The sequence below is a fragment of the Perognathus longimembris genome, chromosome 14 (genome assembly GCF_023159225.1).
Source record: "Perognathus longimembris pacificus isolate PPM17 chromosome 14, ASM2315922v1, whole genome shotgun sequence".
NCBI classification, from domain to species: domain Eukaryota; kingdom Metazoa; phylum Chordata; class Mammalia; order Rodentia; family Heteromyidae; genus Perognathus; species Perognathus longimembris.
This window is the reverse complement of record NC_063174.1, coordinates 33,566,474-33,586,482: the sequence shown is the minus strand read 5'-3', so window position 1 is coordinate 33,586,482 and position 20,009 is coordinate 33,566,474. Positions and strand designations below refer to the sequence as shown.

The 20,009-nt window shown below is 49.9% G+C and overlaps 1 protein-coding gene across 7 annotated transcripts in view; it reads right to left on the bottom strand.

The window, feature by feature from the left end:
- Plekhg3 (pleckstrin homology and RhoGEF domain containing G3) overlaps nt 1-20,009 on the bottom strand; it is a 43,355-nt gene that overhangs the window by 10,301 nt on the left and 13,045 nt on the right. For all 7 annotated transcript variants that reach the window (XM_048362711.1, XM_048362706.1, XM_048362704.1 and 4 more), the window contains 11 exons: nt 6,766-7,146; nt 5,062-5,159; nt 3,573-3,642; nt 3,227-3,273; nt 2,953-3,103; nt 2,728-2,859; nt 2,356-2,538; nt 2,094-2,186; nt 1,705-1,791; nt 1,443-1,476; nt 1,090-1,188 (listed from right to left, as the gene is read on the bottom strand). In XM_048362711.1, the coding sequence (XP_048218668.1) occupies nt 1,090-1,188; nt 1,443-1,476; nt 1,705-1,791; nt 2,094-2,186; nt 2,356-2,538; nt 2,728-2,859; nt 2,953-3,103; nt 3,227-3,273; nt 3,573-3,642; nt 5,062-5,159; nt 6,766-7,107 (1,336 nt within the window). In that variant the 5' untranslated portion in view covers nt 7,108-7,146. The remainder of the gene's footprint in view (nt 1-1,089; nt 1,189-1,442; nt 1,477-1,704; nt 1,792-2,093; nt 2,187-2,355; nt 2,539-2,727; nt 2,860-2,952; nt 3,104-3,226; nt 3,274-3,572; nt 3,643-5,061; nt 5,160-6,765; nt 7,147-20,009) is intronic.

Sequence of the window (20,009 nt, the reverse complement as noted above, 5' to 3'; positions counted from 1 at the left end):
TCCTTAGCAGTGGACATATCCAAGATCACAACACACACACACACACACACACACACACACACACACACACACACACACACACACACTTTATCCATAAGTAAATACCTAAATAAATGCTTTCTTTTTTTGGGTGGAGGGGGAGAAGGTTGCCAGTTTTCCCAAGGTTCAAGATCCACCCAGAGTAATACCAAGAGCTTTCCAGAGACAACCTGGATCTGTCTTCTAGAAAATGAAACCCACACATCAGTCAATCAAAACCCAGTACACTCGTGGATCAGACCCAAGACCCAGCTGCCATCAATCAAAAATATTTTTCTCTAGATGACTCTAAAGTGGTTCTTGTGCAACACTGTTCTGTGTCTTATCCCAGATTTGTCACTAGGCCTCAGACTGAATAGCAGAATAAAATCAGCACAGAATATACTGTAGAGCTAAAAATAAAAGCAAAGTTTTTTTTTCTTTCTAAATAGACGATTTGTTCCAATAAATCTAAAAGCCCATTAGCAAGTCCAGTAATGGAAGAAAACCCAAGAGAGGAAAATGGAACTTTTTCCAGAGACCCAAAGTAAATATTTCCTGTCTGGATTTGGTGCCACTTAGTCTAACTTATTTTTCTTGTGTCACTCTAGGCCTGGGCTGGGACTATCCACTGTGCCTAAGTCTTGGTCCTGGCCGAGAAACAGAGAAAGAAGCTTTCAATGGGAACAGAGCAAAGAGATGCCAAGGCCTGAGTGGACAAGCAGTTTGAGAGCTCTCAAAAGGAGAACTGCCTGCCAAGAAAGAGAAACCCTATTGCACTGCTGGTGGGAATGTAAACTAATACAACCATTCTGGAAAGCAGAAATAAAATAAAATAAAATAAAATAAATAAATAAATAAATAAATAGAATAAAAAGAAGGTCCCGTGGTGCTTGGTGAGGGAGGGAGCCCAGGGAGAGGACTCTCCACATGTGCTCACTGATCTTCCCTGCCACCCTTCCCCAGGTTTCTGCAGAGTTGAGAGTGGCAGCCCCGATGTTGCAGATGGTCCCCAGAAGGATCCGGGATCCCATGAAAAGATCTGTTGCCATGGCTAAACCCTTCCCTTACCAGATTGCCGGCGCCCCTGCCGTGCATGGGTGGACACCTCATCCTGGGAGGACCAGGCCTTCTTTAGCCGCTCTGGGCTACAGCGGTACCGAGTGGGATCTGCAAGCAGGAAGGAGACAATCGGGTGCTGTCACCACACCAGCCCAATTCTAGACCTCCCCTGCTCCACCGGCCTCAGAAGCCCCTTGGCAGGACCAGGACCCTAGTTGTAGAGGAGGTATGATAGGAGACTCCCACCCCACCCCTGTCCTCTGCTCCTGGAATGAAAGCATCAAGCAAAGCTCGCCTAGGACACAGCCCAACCTGGCTATTCACATCATTAGGCACAAAATAGGTAGGAAGAGATAACTTACAATAGGAGTCCATTTCCAAGATGGCTTCCTTGGCCTAGAGGGAAAAGAAAGTCACCTAGTTACCACCTTTCTCTGTGCTACACCTTCTCTGCTCACCAAGACACCCCACAGGGCTGTGCCCAGGCCTGTGCATCTCTTATGCTGACACATGCTGTCCAGCACAGCCTGTGTCCAGAGGTGGAGAGCCCCAGCAGACTCTCCAGCCTTGGCTGGGGAGACCCATTCTCCCTGCACCCCATCAGGAGCACTCTGGGGGACCAACCTTCTGAGGGATGGTGGCATGGTGGTTTTCCAGGATGAGCCTCTTGATGTGATGAGTCCAGCTGCGTTTCTCTTCCGCTGTCCTGGCCTGGAAGGGCCCAAGGGAAAGGGACCCACTGTTATGATTACAGGTTATTATTAATAACCCAGAGTTATTATTATAGGCAGAAGGTGTGTGGCATTGCTAGTACTGGCATCCAGTGGAAAAAGTGGAAAAGAGGGGTTTTGTTGCAGCCTACAAGGTGGCTTTGGATCTTTACAACTCTCAGAGGTGTCCACTATGATCCCTACTAGAAACCCTGGGACTCAAAGCAGCTAAGGAACCAGGAATCCCATGCAGGTATGCTGGGAAGTCTTGGCCCCCGCCCCTGTGTCCTGACCAGCCCTCACCTGGATACTGTACTGCTGCTTGCTGTGCTTGTAGTGGGTGACGGTGAAGCACAGGGAGTCCCTGGTACTTTCGATCAGCATCAGTGAGGAACACTGGAGGGGCAGAGGACAAGGTGGTCAAGGAAGAAGGAGGGAGGCCTCCAACCCTCAAGATAGTCTCAGAAGGATGGCACTGAAACCCAATGAACAGGCAAGAAGTGGAGGAGCCAAGGTCTTTCAGGAAGGAGAGAAGGTGGCAAAGGAGGCAGGGTAGCCTGGTTACCGGGATGTGACCCTTATAGACAAAGTGATCGCCCCGCTTCTTGGTGATGAGCAGTATCTTGTCAAACAGGAAAAAAGTCCTCTCATTTCGCACTCGGTGCACACGGAACGTGCCCTCTAAGACGAGCTCCCCATAGGTAGTCAGGTCTGGCCCTTTCCAGTTAATGAGCAGCGATTGAATCTCCTACAACAGAGGCCCCAAAGCCCAGGGTTAGGCCTTGTGGGCCCCAGAAGGCCTATGCAGACTGATGGCAAAGCTCCCAGACAGCATCCCTTGGCTCTGCCCAGCAGAGTGTCCACAGTCCCCTTCCCAAGCCCCGCCCCCCACCTGGCCTTCCCACCCACATCTCCCCAGCCTCCCAGCCCAGAGTACCTGGAGCCGGACTGCGTGCTCATGTCTCCGCTTCATGTCATTGATGTACCATGCAACACAGGTCATGGTGTCAATGGCATCTTCCACCACTTCAAAGCCATCCTCTTCCTCATCAAAATGTTTGGCAATTTCCTATATAGGACACAGGGATTTGGGCAACACCAACTCAAGGGCTCTATCCCCATCCCCAAGCCCCCAATCCTGGGGTAGGAGCCTCCTGGCTACCTGGAGTAGCAGGTGGTACTTGAGGATGCGCTGGACTGGCTTCAGCAGGTAGGAGCCCAAGGGCAGCGAGTGCTGCAGAAGCTCCTGCCGGTCCCGGAAGAATTTGGCCTGCTGCTTGTCCTGCATACATTCTGTCAGGGCAGCCACGGAGCTGGGAGCGGGAGATGGGAGTAGGGTGATGAGGCTGTCAACACCTGGGGAAGGCCTGGGGAAGTGGCAGGGACCCAGACTCATCAAATAGCTAGACCTCCCCCTCTCCACCCCATTTACTCACTTCGGGTAGTTGTTGCAGTACTGAGTGTAGATATCAAACTCTTGGCTCTAAAGAGAGACCAAAAATAGAGACTTCAGGAAGCTTCTCATTTGAATATAAACCTGATAGGACCAAAGACATGCGCCTGGTCCCTGAGCATGCTCTGTCCTCCCTCCCCCAAGTGCCTGCAGAGTCATCTTTGTACCCATTTGTCTAGAGCAATTCATCTACCCGGCCCCTAGCTCCACCCCACTCAACGCATTCTGAAGGAGGATTCCCCAGGACTCAGAAGTCTCGGGTTGGATATTCTCATCCCTTTGAGTGCCCAACAAGGCAGGACAAGAGGCAATGGCCCAACCCTTCTTACCCTCTCCACAAAGCAGCTGGCCACAGCCACTGGGTCACTATTGCAGCTGTCCAAGTCTCTGAGTAGTTGGCTGGGTAAGAGGGAAAGCAGCGATCAGAGCTCAACCTCAGCAGACTCCTCACCACTGACATGCCCCCTGCCCACATTCTCACACCTAGACTCACATTCAGCCTTGGGGTCATGCTAACAGCTGGAGCTCCCACCCTCTGAATGAGCCCTGCCCCAGGCAGCAACCACACAAAATAGCCAGCACAACAAACAGGAAGCCCAGAATGCACACGTGCTTCAACAGAGGAGAAAGAGCGGACACCTGTACCCACCTCAGGAGGGGACACGGCTCCTCTGCGGGCAGAAGGAGTCAAAACACACAAAAACAGAGATTAAAGGGGGAAGAAGAGAGGGGACTAGCAAAAAAGCAGGCTTCTGGATGGGAAAGAAGTATGGAGAGAAGGGGTGAGCCTGGCACCCCTGATCTGAGATGAGGCACCATAAGAAATCCCAGAAATAGGGTCCCCTGCCTCCTCTACCTATGTTCCTTGGCTTTTCCCAGCCCCACCCTCACCCCTCTTTCTGGGCCCTGTTCTCCCAGACTTCTCCATCTGCACAAGTTCTTCCGCCCACATTACGACATCTGGGGGGAGGGGCCTCAGCCTATCAACACCAGTCCCCCAGCACACCACAGGGTCTTTGGGTGGCCTGAGGGCCTGTGGTCCTACAATAGCAGATTGAAACCCTCACAGAGCCTCCTTAGCTGGCCCTAAGGTAGCCTTGCCAGGCTTTATTCAGTCTCACCAGGTCTTGTTTGACCCCTACATTCCACTAACAGGTCAGATCATCTCCAGGGAGCCCAACCTCCCTTGGGATCAGTGGGAAAAGAGGAAGAAGAATTATGAGACTTGCAAGTAAAGGACAACAATGAGAAGAACAGGGCAAGCACTGGTGGCTCATGCCTGTATGCTTATAATCCTAGCTACTCAGGAAGCTGAAATCTGAGGTTCACATTTCAAAGCCAGTCTGGACAAGAAAGTTTGTGTGATTCTTCTATCCAATTAAGCACCCCAAAAGCCAGAAATGGGGCTGTGGCTTATGTGGTGGAACACTAGCCTTGAGCAAAAAAGCCCAAGGACAGAACCCAGGTCCTAAGCTCAAGCCCCAGAACCAGCACAGAAGAGAAGTGGGGGAGGGGAGGAGAAGGACAAAGCCATCCAAAGGAAGAACAACAGTGTGGAAGCAGGTGTTGACCCAGCTTTCTGGAGACAGGAGCACATGACTTCAAATTATCTCTAGAAAATGCATCAGCCAAGGGCACAGTCTCCAAGCCGGCATCCTCTCTGCAGGGCAGAGCTAACTGTGCCTTTGTGCAGGGGTAGACCTCTGTTCCCCATCCTCAGCGATCAGGTCTCAGGCCCACCTGTCACAGCCCCTTGAGTCCAGGGACATTCCTCAGGCCCTGAGGTGCGGCCCCAGAGCATCACCCCCACTCATGTACCTGTTCAGTGCATAGATGCTCTCTATGTTCCCAAAGAGAGCACTGACTTGCTCTGGCTTCAAGAGACCAGGGGTGTCGATGATCTTCAAGAGGTAGTCCTGCATGGAGAGAGGCAGTCAGGGCATGGTCACTCCTAGCTCCAGCCTGCCCCACTACCTCCCTTAGCCACACCTCAGTTCCTCACTGCATTGTATAGCTATTGACAACTTCACAGACAGCACTCACCGGGGCTGGATAGTATCTACCCCCAAATTCATGTCCACTTGGCACTCAGAAAGCAATCTTATTTGGAAATAGGGTCCTTACAAATATCACTAATTAATACTCTCAAGATCACAACATTTTAAAAAACTGGGTATGCCAGGCATTGGTGACACATACCTATAATCTTAACTATTCAAGGGGCTGAGATCTGAGAATTTCTGCTTAAAGCCAACACAGCAGAAAAGTCAGTGAGACTATTATTTCCAAATAACCAGCAGAAAAAGCCAGAAGCAGAGCTGTGGCTCAAGCAGTAGAGTGCCAAACTTGAGTGAAAAAGCCCAGTGAGAGTATGAGGTCAAGTTCAAGCCCCAGTACCAGCACTCCCCCCGCCCAAAAAAAAGAAGAAGAGGGGCTGGGGATATAGCTTAGTGGCAAGAGTGCCTGCCTTGGATACACGAGGCCCTAGGTTCGATTCCCCAGCACCACATATACAGAAAACGGCCAGAAGCGGCGCTGTGGCTCAAGTGGCAGAGTGCTAGCCTTGAGCGGGAAGAAGCCAGGGACAGTGCTCAGGCCCTGAGTCCAAGGCCCAGGACTGGCCAAAAAAAAAAAAAAAGAAGAAGAAGAAGAAGAAGCTGGGCATAGTGGTACACATCTGTAATCCCAGCTGTTTAGTCTGTGGTGTAAACAACACAACATTATCAAGACCCTGTCTCAAAAACTAAATAAAAACAAAAAGGGCTGGGAATATGGTTTAGTGGTAGAGTGCTTGCTTGGCATGCATGAAGCCCTGGGTTCAATTCCTCAGCACCACATAAACAGAAAAGGCCAGAAGTGATGCTGTGGTTCAAGTGGTAGAATACTTGCCTAACATATGCATAACCCTAGCAACATCTCCCTCTAAAATTATTATTTAACATTTTGGGATGGCTTTAAGTCCAATGACTAATGTCCTCATAAGAGAAGAAGCCACAGAGAGACAGATGGCAGATTAACACCAACAGTGCCTGCACCCTGTCCCACCCTATCTGGTGGGAAACACTTCTCCTACACCACACCTGCAAGTCAGGTGTGCCCTTGGCTTTGCAGAGGAAGAGCATTGGGCTCAGGTATCACATGATGCCCAAAACAGATCCCAGAGCCAGGCAAGGATCCTGTTGGGACTGCCTGGATTCAGTTCCTGCTGCACAGGGTGGTCTTCCCTGTCAGGCCCTAGGATCCCCCTCACAGTGCCCACTTCCTGAGCACTTACAGAAGTCCCCCCTCCCCAAACTACTGCTGTAACTCAGTGTCATAAAGGAAGCATGAGAAGTGAATAGTCTCCCCAGTGCAAGAGCCTGGGAGCCTCCTCATGCTCCCCAGAGGCTGAAGCTCTGAGACACACAGGTGTAAATTTTCTATCCTGGAGTAGGAAGGGGCTCCTCCCAGGCATGGACCACTGGAGATCAGCATCCCAACCCCAGAAAGAGATTACCCTCCCTCCCTGGCCTCAGCACGCACCTCCACGATGCTGCGCAGGTCCTGCACATACATGCGCTCCGTTTCCACAATCTCGCGCACCACTCGGCCCAGGTAGCTGAGCTTGTGGACAGGTCCTGCTGCCCGGCCGTTGAATGGGGACAGGGACCCCTTCCCGTTCATCCAGCCGCTGGAGTTATTGTTGATGTTAGGGGAATGACGGCCACATGGGGAGCCCACCCCATTCTGGGCAGAAGCCTCGGGGCCAGTGGGCTCCTCCATGGCACTGTGGCTGTCACGAGAAGAGCCAGAGGAGGTGGTGGACATCAGGCTCGATGGCCGCTCCTGGCTGCCATCTGGGTGAAGGGTAGCAGAGACGGGCATCCTGGCATCGCTGCCTGAGGAAGGTACTTCTGGGAGATTCTGGATCAAAACAGATAGAAGTATGTCCCCTTGAGTCTCCACAGAATCAGAAGGCAGAAAGGAGGTTGCCCATGGTGAGGAAGGGTGGCATGGGAGGTTTTCTTACTGCACAAGTCCATTCAGTGTCATGGAATTACATTTCTGTGTGGTCAGGATGGCAAGCTTTTTATGAGGTATATTTTACCACAGTTTTTTTTGTACAAACAAAAAACAGAGTCAGAAGCTGGTATCTCAGTCTGTAATCCTAACTACTCAGGAGGAGAACTGAGGATCATGGTTCAAAGCCAGCCCAGGGAGGAAGTCCATGAGACTCAATTCCAATTGAGTCTCACCAGAAGTGGAGCTGTGGCTCCAAGTATCTAGAGCACTAGCCTTGAGCAGGTAATTTTAAAAAAAGAAAGAAAGAAAAAAGCTCAGGGACAGTGCCCAGGCCCTGAGTTCAAGCCCTATGGTTGACAAACAAAAAACCAAATCACTGAACACAGATGAAGACCATATCCAACTAACATTCTGTCCTGATCCTTCTAGCTCCATCTCCATCCTTCCCAGGGTAGGGAAAGGTGACCTACAACAGGGAACAACAGGGACCAAGAAAACTGAGACCTCAGGAAAGCAGACAGACCATCTAGCTCTTGTCAGCACAGTGAAGCAAACAAAGTGCCTTGTGAAGAACTTAAAGCCCAGTCCTACCACTTAGGCAAAGTACTTTGTGTCTCAGGGCTTCAGCACCTCACCTGTAAAATAAGCAGAGATAAAGCCTACTTCAAGCATGTGACCCCAGGAAGGAGTAACCCGATACCTATAAAGCTCCTAGTATGTCTTGGTTTGTTTTTTGTGTTTTGTTGTTTTTTTTTGCGAGTCCTGGGGCTTGAACTCAGGGCCCGAGCACTGTACCTGGCTTCTTTTTCCTCAAGGCTAGCACTCTGACACTTGAGCCACAGTGCCACTTCTGGCTTTTTTCTATATATGTGGTGCTGAGGAATCAAGCCCAGGGCTTCATGTATACAAGGTGAGCACTTTACCATTAGGCTATATTCCCAGCGCTAAAGCCCCTAGTATGGTTCATGGCACAAATAAGCCACCAGCGGGGTGATGCTAGTTACCATTATCTAATGCACATCCTTCTGCACAAGTGCCAGAGAGGTTCATGCCTGTAATCCTATTTAGGAGGCTGAGATCTGAAGATCACAGTTTGAAACCAGCACGGGTAGAAAAGTCCCTGAAATACCATCTCCAAAATAACCACCAAAAAAGCTGGGCTGGAAATGGAGCTCAAGTGATAAGCACCAGCTGAACAAGCATGAAGCCCTGAGTTGAAACCCCAGTTCTGGCCCAAAAAAAGAAAAGGAAAAATGAAGAAGAAGAACATCCCAAGTACCTGTCTGTCAAGGCCTGCTCCAGGGTCACCAGATAGGAACACTATTAAGACAACACACAAACTAGTGAGTAATACTGTACCCCAGACTGTCAGGCCTATTCCAAGATCAACACACAGGGACAACAGTAATCCACAAATGAGTGGGTAATAATAGTCTACCTAGGACTGCAACTCTCAGAGCATCTGTGGCTTTAGCATACATCTGAAACGTTCATGGATATTGATAGGAAAGAGGGAGGAGAGAGTAACCAACTTTCCTCTACTCCACCCCCAGCACCTGGTATAGGTAGGAGCCTGACTCAACCAGACCAGGAAATTCCCCAGGTCTGAGCCACCTCTGAGTTTCTACAAACTCCCCTCTGCATGGCTGAGTTAATGCAGCACACAAGTCAGGAAACTGCACCCAGGTGAGGCAAACACAGCCTCGGGAGGACTTTATTCCTTAAAGTGATGGTACAACTCCTAGGCAGGCCCGTGGGCAGCTTCAGGTTGTGAGCCTACTTCAGGTTGGGGCTTTGGGAAAAGCTGGTGTCTTGCAAACCAGAACTTTACCAACACCACTTTCCACAATGATCGCATGACAGGGGAAAAGAAATCCTGAGGCATTCCTCTCACCTCTACTGCCCCAAGTCTCCTAACCCAGCCCAGAACTCAGAAGCTACCTGACCAGACAGGACCAGGGGCCAGGGGCCTGAGCTAGGAGGAGGCTATCTAGAAGTGTCATCACTCTGGTGCTCTTGGCAGCCCCTCCTGGGTTTTGTGTCTCTGCTCCCACCTGGAAGCCAGCCCCTCTGAACTGTGACTTTCGCAAATATTGTCCTCTCTGCCAGGGCATTATTTCCTCCCCCAAGTCCATGCCAAATCTCAGAGTGGCCGTGTCCTCTAGGAACCTCACAAACCTGATTCACTCTCGGAGCCTCAGGTTTTCTCTTCTGGAGAGCTCTCTATGGAATACTGCGCTCATTTCAGACCCTCCGCCCTGGCTGCAAGTCACATAAGGGCAGGGGTCATGAAGGCGGACTTGGCAAGTGAATTAGCAACAGTGAACAAACTGATACTTTTGTCCAGATCTACTTGCCAGCCACCACTGACCCAGCAGGGGCAGCTTTGTCTCTGCTGGTGGTGGTGGTGGTAGGTGTGTGTGTGTGTGTGTGTGTGTGTGTGTGTGTGTGTGTGTGTGTGTGTGTCCTCCAACGTGTGTGTATATAAGCCCCTCACATGGCTCAGAGATGAGGGCACAGAAAGGTGCCCTCAGGATCGTGTTAGTGAATCTCAGAGAGGATCCTAGGAAAGGTAGTACCGATGCAGCTGCTGCCACCAATTCTCTTTTCCAAAGAGCCTTGACAGGAATTAGCTACGCCTTTCTGCAGAAGCAGCATCAGGATACCAGGCCATTCCTACACAAAGGCACAAAGCCCAAGCTTGGACCAACCTCCCCTGTGTGACATTCTCCTTGAGGTGCTCTGCAGGCCTTTAAAGCAGTTGCACAGTCAGGCCCCAGCCGTTCAGCTGGAACAAAGGGGCAGGCCCTTACGACCTAAGACCTTTCCCAGATTAGTCCTGAGGTCAGTCAGCTCCTGTGGGGAGGCTAAATGGAAAAGGCCCAAATCCCAAATGGCTTTCCTAGCCAGCCAGGTCACACAGGCTTCAAGCAGAGGATTCATCACAGCCCTACCCTAGCCCATGCATGCCATCAAAAAGTACCCTTCCGAGGGTGTAAGATATCACAAGAAATGTATTCACTGCCTTATTATGTAACTGTACCCCCTTTGCACAACACCTTGTCAACAAAATTTGATTTTTAAAAAAAGTACCCTTCCGAGGGCCACTATTTGGAGAGTCCGTTGTATGGGGGCCCCAAAGAGAAATTAAAAACCTAAAATTAAAGCACTTCTTCACTTGGAGAAGTTAGCTCTGGTTGAACACAGCTACCACCTGCAAACACTTGCTCACATTTTGAAAGTGGAATCTCTGCTAAACCCTCTGAGGCTAAACAAAGCGGAGTGGCCACCTGCTCAACGGTTCTGAGTGCTCCCTCTAGACATGGCAAGTCACCCACCCGCCCCAGTAACAACTCTATGTAGTGGGCACTACCACGATCCCCACTTTACAGCTGCACAACTGGGGCCACAGCAGTAATAAGTATGGAGCTGGACCTGAACTGCCTCACTACGGCTCTATCACATTTTCCTGGCCACTGCCTCCCTGATGGATTTTGCATCAGCCAGAGCCACTAGCAAAGGATTAGTCACAGCTCCTGAATTTAATGGCTTGGGTTGAGGATAGGTCATAGGAAGACTTGAAAGATTGGGCCTCCAACAAGACAGTGTAAATGGCTAACCAAGACAGCTATTTGTAGACCTGCTGTGTGGCCTACGGCCACTCACTCTCCTTTTAGAACAAAATGATAAAATACAAATCCCAGGTGAAAGTCACAGGCATGGGGAAGCAGAAAGGTTCTCAGGATCAGACTCTACATTTCTCTGGTAATAAAAGAGAAACATACATTATCATACAGTCTCTCTCCTGGCCAAGGGGACTTGCTGGACAAAAAAACAAGAGGCCCAGAAAAGGGCAGAGGGCAGGGGGAGATAAAGAACAAATAGGAGAGCAAGTACTGCAAAGCAGGGCTCAAGTGCGGCCTGTCAAGAAGGCCACCAGATGGTGATAGAGAAGACACATCCTACTCTATTTGTGTGTGTGTTTCAGCCCCTAGAGCCTCATTTGAACCCCTGCCCTGTGTATAGCTCAGATTCTCACAGACACAATACTACCCACATGTTTCCTGGGCATGGGCAAGCTTTCCTTCCCACCCAGTGAGCATCACACATGTTGCAAAACTCAATTCCAAACCCAGATGACAAGCTGATTGCTCATACTCATCTTGGAAGATATTGGCTGCTGCCAGGCACTGGCAGCTCACACCTGTAACCCTAACAACTCAGGGAGCTGAGATCCAAGGCTCATGATTCAAAGCCAGTCCAGTCAGAAAACGTGACACACTGATCTCCCATGAACCATTATCTCCAGCAAAAAGCAGGAAGTAAAATTGTGCCTCAAGTGGCAGAGTAGCAGCCTTGAACAAAAACGCCATGCCAGAGCATGAGGCTGCTAGAGAAGGAAAGGATGAAGCAAACAGCAGCCCAACACTCAAGCCCATGCCCACATACCATCTTATCTTACCAGGACTCCAGGTCCCCTACATATCCCCAGCTGAGACCTCTTCCAACTTCCGATGACCCAATCAGTTATGAACCCATGAATCAGGCTTCTAGAAAACTTTCTATCTCTACCCAGGGAAGGGGTGCATACCTATAATCCCAGCTACTTGGTAGGTGGAACATGAGAATCAATAGTTATGAGGGCAGCCTAAGAAAATGGAAGCAGTGATACTCAGTCTCACCAAGAAGAAAAAAAATGTTTAAAATAAGAGGGATGTGCGGGGGGCAGAGAAGCTCGTCCAGCATGTGCAAGGCTCTAGGCTTAATCCCCAAGATCACAAATAGCAGGCAAGCAGGCAGGGAAAGAGGGAGGAAGGGAGGGTAGGGGGTGAGAATATACTAGTATCTCAAGTTCTATACCGTGAAGCTCTCTGACAATTTCCCCAAAGACTTTTCTTTCTGATATGTCTAAGAAGTGCAGATATATACCTTTGTGAAAGAGCCATGGGCAGGAAAAAGGAGAAAAATCAGTTTCTTCTTTGAACTTTCTCCACACTGAAATGTAATCCACACCCTTCCTCTACCCACAGCTTCCCAGGTTGCCTGCCCCACCTCTGGCCCCACAGGCCCTGACTGGGGCAGGCTGCAGCAGGCCCTCGGAAGCCCAGCACAGCAGAGCAGCCACATCCCACGTCCTCCCCTGCCAACTGCGCCCTCAATCTGACCCTGCAGGGAAGAACAAAGATGCCCCCAAAATGTGCATTTGTCCCAGTTTTGTCCACAGGACTCACGTCCCTCAGGCAATGGGCCCCTGCTCCTCCCTTCAAAAAGGATCATTCCATAGGAAAACCCACCTGGAGCCTTCTGGTCCTGGAGGACCCCCAAGATTCAGGCCCACTTCCTCTGGGTGTCCCTCCCAGGCCAGTGAATGGAAAAGACAGGAGGGGGGGGTATGTTTGGGGTGAGCCCTCTAGGAGGCGGGGAGACTGGAGACTCCCTGAAAACATTCTGGTTCCAAAAGACTGACATCATCTTTTCACCTAGTGTCCTTCATCCCACACCTAAAAGCCAAGAGTGGAAGCCCCACAGCGCCTGCTGGAAGTAACAGTTCCCCCACGGGCAACTGTGGGTGCAGCGAAGGAAGAATATAGCCTGCAGCTGTACACATGCAGCTCTTTTGCCTCAGGGACAAAGCCTCCACCCTTCATCCTCCATTCTCCCTCCAGCGGCCTCCTCCCCCACTGGCCTTCCATGTTCTCTCATCCCTATGTTTTCAAAACCAGGGGGGCTGAAGGCCTTTGACATTCTCCAGACATGGCCTGAGGCCCACCCTGATAATCTCCCCAGATGGAAGCCAAAGAGCAGCCACTTCTCCAGACCAACCGAGGGGGAGCAACCATGACTGCCAAGAAAGAAAGACCTCACCCAAGATCCTGAAACTCCTCAGCACTCCCCCCCCACACACTGCTCCCCTAATTGTCCCAGCAGAAACCCAGCTCATATGTCTGTTCATATAGCGCTTCCTCCATGAACACTGAGAGTCTCAGAGGGAAGGGAGGGACCCCCCCACCCCCACTCAGTCTGACTCTGTTCCTTCCCCCAACACATTCCTCACTCTGCCCCCCTCCCCTGCCTCCTGGAGATTGGGTGCCCCAGGACCTGGGAAGGCTCCCTAGAAAGTAACTTTGTGTTTAATATGAGCAACATGTTCTGTCTCAGAGGCTGGGTGAACAGTGTGACCAAGATTTCTGGGCCACCCAAAGCCAGCTCAGCTGGCGCAAATTCATTTTCCCTTGGGAATTGGTTTCCCCACCACCTGAGCGCAGCAGGGCCCCAGGGACAATTGGCTGGGTCCCTGGGGCAGGCCTGCAGCTGCCAAGAAGGAACAGGATTGCGGTTGCCTGGCCTACGGAGACCTCCCACCTGAATTCCAGAGGAAGTCTGGGCCTACTGACTGAAGTCCAGAAAATTCCTTCAGTCTGGCCTTGAAAAAGGAAGGAAAGCCCCTGGCACCGTGCTCAGGAGGAAGACCACCTCCCACCTCCCGCTACCCCAACAAGTGCACCTGTCCCGTCTCACACCAGGAATGACCTTGGATGTACCTAAAGTTGGCTACAAATTGAGACCAATTTCCAGTTCCTCCCAACACAGGCACTACTGTAAGCTGCGTAATGTTCCCCACCAAGATCTATCCAGAGTCTCTGAACCTGTCACCTGGACACCAAAAGGGACTTTAAGAATGTGAATACATTGGGGCTGGGAATATGGCCTAGTGGCAAGAGTGCTTGTCTCGTATACGCGAAGCCCTGGGTTCCATTCCCAAGCACCACACATATAGAAAATGGCCAGAAGTGGCGCTGTGGCTCAAGTGGCAGAGTGCTAGCCTTGAGCAAAAAAGAAGGCAGGGAAAGTGCTCAAGCCCTGAGTCCAAGGCCCAGGACAGGCAAAAAAAAAAAAAAAAAGAATGTGAATAAATTAAGGGTCTCCCAAGGTAATCATAAGAGGGGCCCCACAGGAATCAGAGTGATGACTGGGGCAGAGGGACAGAGAGAAACAAACAAAAAGGGAAGATGTTATACATCTACCTTTGAAGATAAAGGAGGGGTCACAGCATCAGGAATCTGGAAAGGGCAAGGGAATTACTTTCACCCTGGAACACCCAGAAGAAACATAGGCCTGTGGATCCTGGCAAACTTCTGACCTTCAGAACTTAGTAAATGTGTGTTAAGTTTCTAAGTGTGTGGAATTTGTTTTGTTTTGTTTTTGGCCACTCCTGGGGCTTGGACTCAGGGTCTGAGCACTGTCCCTGGCTTCTTTTTTTTTTTTGCTCAAGGCTAGCACTCTGCCACTTGAGCCACAGCGCCACTTCTGGCCGTTTTCTATATATGTGGTGCTGGGGAATCGAACCCAGGGCTTCATGTATGTGAGGCAAGCTCTCCTGCCACTAGGCTATATTCCCAGCCCCAGTGTGTGGAATTTGTTACAGCAGCAGAAAGAAGCTAACACCCTTCTTTGAACTCCAGTGCCGCTGGGCATCACTGGTCCATGGCACTCATACATGCAAGCGTTTCTTCTGGACCTCAGTAAAAGCCTTCATCCCCAGGGAGCAAGTCACAGCACTAGGTGCTCAATAAATGTCTGCTGAGGAGTCTGCAGGATTATATCTACAACCCCTCTCCCCACTCTCATCGCCAGAAGAGTAAACAGCCATTCAAGTAAAGACCAAAACCATTTCCTCCGTATTAGTCATTGCTAGCAAGTTTCCAGTGAGCCAAGGAGCACCCAGGATCATTCACCCCAGCACTTTCGACCTACTTGGCCCCAAACAAGGAGCTACAGCAAGGGTACAACTACCCTGCCAGGCCATATACTAAGTGATCAGTCACAAAAGACTGGGGAAAAAGAAGGGAAAGTGGCCAAGTCTGGAAAAGGGACTGCAATGATGATATCTCCCTACAGGGGCTGGGAATGTGGCTTAGTAGTAGAGTGCTTGCCTAGCATGTATGAAGCCCTGGGTTCGATTCCTAAGCGCCACATAAAACAGAAAAAGCCAGAAGTGGCATTGTGGCTCAAGAGGTAGAGTGCTAGCCTTGAGCAAAAAGAAGCCAAGGACAGTGCTCAGGCCCTGAGTTCAAGCCCCAGGACTGGCAAAAAAAAAAAAAAAAAACTTGTCACCATGGTGACAAGTGGTAGGAATTGATACAAGGTTCCCAGAAGATGAAGCAGCCAAAGAAAGCTGTAAAAGATGGTGCTTGAAATAACACCTCCCCGCCTCCTTCCCCACCCCCGCAAAAAAATAAACATCAACAGATCTAAAGTTCCCATCTTTAGATCAAAAAGTTCACATGTAGCTCAGTGGTACAGGGGACACAGTACTGTGTACAAGGCCCACAGTTCAATCCCCAGTACTAGAAAGGAAACAAAACAAACAAATAAAAGCAAAGCTCACAGGATTAGTACAAAATTTAGGACCTAAGTCTTGTAAATTACTCATCTTACTGGCTCCTTTGGAAGTACCTTAGGGCCTATAAGCTGGAAGCCATCTGCAAAAGAAAAGCAGAGCCACACCTTCATAGCTATAGTATTTATTATACAACAAATGCACTGGAGTATCTTAGTAGAAGCCAACTGGGAACAGAAGTTCTCAGCGGAGAAGAGAAAATGCAAGTAAGCAAGCAGGCCAGGCAAATCCATGGAGGCTAAGCAAATGAAATTTACATAGAGGAGTTCAGTCATGAAGGCCTGGTCTGAATTCCAATTCCTATGTTTTCTTGGCTATATGTTGCCTTGAATATGTTACCAGAACTCCCTAAGCTCCAAGTTCCTCATCAGCAAAATGGGCATAGCAACAGTGTCAACTTCAACCAAGCTTAAAAGAATACCAGGATGTAAATTGTGCATCCAATACACACACAGTAGGTAAGGTCACCAAAAACAGTGGTGATGATGTTAATGACCATGACTGGTAAGTCTTATTTGTTCCATAAACAGCACGACAAAAGATTTTCCTGACTTGTACCCAATTCTTTTTTTAAACCCATATCAAGCTAATACTAAAAGGTATTAATTTAACTAAAGTTAAACTTGGTGAACCAGCATAACCTAACCCTTCCTCCACCAACCAGTGTTAATCTATCCTCTAGGACTCAGACCATGGTCCTATATGGGCAAATACAGAGCTATTTGGCTGGTGAGGAAAAATAGCCTGATACCCATACCCAACAGAAGGTCAAATAAGAAATCTAAGCATAAATGAGTCAGTCTGACTGCTATGGCAAGCAGGCACATCACTCAGCATTCCATGGGGTGAGACGGCCTGTACCAGGAGCCAGAAAGAACAAAGCTATCTATGGGGGTCCGCAGGCGTGAGCACAAACATCCAAGGCATCACTCATTATTGTAAGGCATAAAATATGCCTTACATGCTAGTACAGAAGTGTGGCTAAATAGTGCTAACAGAAACGCAAGTGCACCTGGAAGGAGGCGACATTCTAGCCGAGTCAGGTGAGGGAGACAGGTGAGGGCATCTGATGCCAAGGGAAATGCACGGGGAAAGCTGGATCCCCAAAGCATCTGATCACCCAACACTGTGTACCCGGCAGCAAGAGGCCAGGCTGGAGGGAACTGTAGGGCTGCTTGGGGTAAGACACGATCCAGGGCAGGACTGAAAGTCACTACTCAAACTAACATGTCCATGAGAGCAGGTGGGAAAACATGCCTTAAAAGAAAAGTACAAAATGAGATGTGGGGCTGTGGTTTCAGGTGTCCCAAAAGCTAATGGGTGTTGGAGAAGAATAGAGAAGCCCAGAAGGAGCATTTCTAGGAAGAGAAAGCTTAGGGAAACACCAACTAAAAAGAATGAGCCCCATTCCAACCCACATGCAGAGGGAAGGAAGAAATGTGACCCAATAGACGGTGACAGCCTGAAGCTATGCAGAAATGAGAATCAGGAAGAGACCACCTCCTCTAGAAAACTGATTCTAGGTTTCAGCCAGAGGGGAATCTCCTCCAGGGATCCCAGTCCAGAAAAGATCCCAAGCAAGAAAACAGCATTCACGCTCAGAAAAGGTATGTGTGACTGGGAACTGTGGCAGAGGCCCAAACTAGCCCACTTGCTTGTCTTTCAGGCCTTCAACAAAGCTCCCTCCTTTTCCCCTGGATTTTCACCAAGACACTAACTAGGAAGTAAATTATCCAAGGCAGACTTCACAGACTCACATACAAGTGTGAGTTCTCAAGGAGGGCTAGCCTTTCACACAGGCTTCTCCTTGTGGACCCCCACCCTTCACAGGCCAAGAAGCCCCTCCATCCACAACCTGTCCCATCCCCCACCTCCCCAGCTAACAGGCCTCCACCAAGGAAGCCTAAGAAACTCATCCAACCAGTTTCGGGAGAAGAAAGCTTTCTCCCCCAGCTGAAGCTGGGCGGCTGTCACCAAATGCCAGATTCTGGGGTGCAGATGACATAAAGAAGCATAGCCTAGATAGCAAAGTCTAGCCCTGGGAAAGTGTAGCATGGATTCAAGGGGAGAAGAAAGTCAAGCCAGAGCAACAATCTGCCGCAGCTCCTTGCACCTGCTATCCAGAGCTATGAAAATAGTGGCCTGGCATCTATCAGGGTGGCGGAGAACCTCCTTTCACCTGCTCTACCAGCCACCACTTGATTGGATCCAAAACAACCACCCCCTGTGGATTCTGGGAAAAGGAAGCTTCAGGAAGCACTGAGAGATTAACTCTGCTTTTCCCAGTGTGGTTGTATGTGTGTGTGTGCCTACGTGCATTCACGCACTGTGCATACAAGCACACTGTGCTCTGTCTGAGTCCCTCTAGAACCTTCTCTAACCACCTGACTATGGATGTTTGCCGTGAGAAGACCCCCTGCAGCCACCTAGCAAAACAATGTAGCCATCTCCAAAAAAAGGAATACAGCCACATGAACAAACCCACTGCAAAGAGCCAGGGCAAGGTATGAAGGAGCCACCCCCCCACGCCCCGCCCCCCACCTGTACCAGATATGACCCTCCGTTTCTGAATGCCTGAGGGAAAAATCTGCTTTGTGCCCCAAATCTGGCATGCCTAGTTTCCTGGAGATTGCCAGACAAGGCTTTGGAGGCCTAGAATTGATAGACTCCCAGGGACACCTCACTAGCCCCAGGAGTACCTACCGCTTTCCTCAAAAGGGCTCCCATGGGAACAGGAGCACCGAGAGGAGCACAGAGAGGGTGGTGAGGAGCCAGCAGCCAGGGAGCGGCATTCTCCCTGGGATGGATCCGGCAGCCCAGTAGTTAACAGGCTTGGGGCGAGCAGCAAACTGCCACCAACAGCCTCGGGAATTAAAGCGCCCGCCTCCTGGGAAACCTCTTCAATAAAGTCCTATTCAGAACCAGTTCCGCGTGTGGGTCATACTTTCTGCATTTCTCTCATTCCTGATTGCTGGCGGGGGGGGGGGGGTCCAGCACGGAAATGTAGCTTTCTACCACAGCTCAGTAGGTCCCTGCTAGGGGAGAACCCAGCCACAGTCCCAGGAGGTGAGCACCACTGGGCTGAGCTATGTCTGATTTGCAAATATCTCCAGCAATGAAGCACTTGGGACACTAAGTGCAGGAAGTCAAATACTGAAGACTCAAACAAAGCCAGATCATTCACCAGCACAACAATACTCCATTTATGGGGCGCCTCCCCCACCCAGGCCCTCAAAGCCTGGTGATATTAACCCTTCTGTCTTCACAGTAGCAAGGCAGAAGGGAGTTGTAGGTAGGTGGGCAGCTGGTATTAGCCCTAATTTACAGATCAGGAAAACGGAGGCACACATGGCTCTTGGGATGCTGGACTAAAATAAATACTTCAGCTAAAGTATATTAGGGTTAACCACACATAGTCTATGTCATCTCACAACACCCACTTAGCCAGGGCCTCCAGGTAGGGATTTGGGAAGCCAGGAAATGTTCTCTGTGTTCTTCACTACTCACAACAACAGACATCTCCCCATGGAGCCCAAGAGATGGAGCCAAGGCTGATGCTCTACCATTTGAGCCATGCCTTCATTTCTGGCTTTTTGCTGGCTAATCTCAGATTCAACTGTCAGGGCTAGCTTTGAACCTCTATCTTTTCATCTCAGCCTCTTGAATAGCTAGGAATACAGGCATGAGCCACCAACACCCAGCACATTCTGTCCTTCTACAGGTTAAGGCTTTGCTTAGAACAAAGGCACATACTCAGCACCCAGGAACTTTTCTCTCAAGCTTTGTCACTAGAACCCATGTACAGGCCAAGGTGAAGCCCAGGTCTTCCAGAATTCCATGCCTTTTTCTCCCCAAGTCATCTTGCATTTAAATCCCTACTAGCAATTTTGGAAGCTGTATAAATAGGTGCCAAAAGCCAGGCACTGGTGGATCAGACCTGTAATCCTAGCTACTTAGGAGGCTGAGATCTGAGATAGAGGTTTAAAGCCAGCCCAAGCAGAAAAGTCCCCATGAAACACTTAGCCCCAATTAACCACTCAAAACCGGAAGTGGCACTGGGGCTCAAAGTAATAAAGTGCTAGCCTTGAGCAAAAGAGCTCAGAAACAGCACCCAGGCCTGGGTTCTAGCCCCACAATAAATGATAGCTAGGACAGACAGACAGATGCCAAAGAAGGCTGAAGCACACAGGGTGGAGAGCAGAGGTTTGGAGTTGTGAAGCCAAGCTATCTTACCTCCCCTTGCTGCCCGGCCATAGCTGCAGAATCATGCTGAGGCTTCCTGTCTGCAAAGTGTACTGTGTGAACCCATCAGTGCTTATCGACAGAGTAAAACCCATGCCAGATGCTATGGACGTGGCAGGGA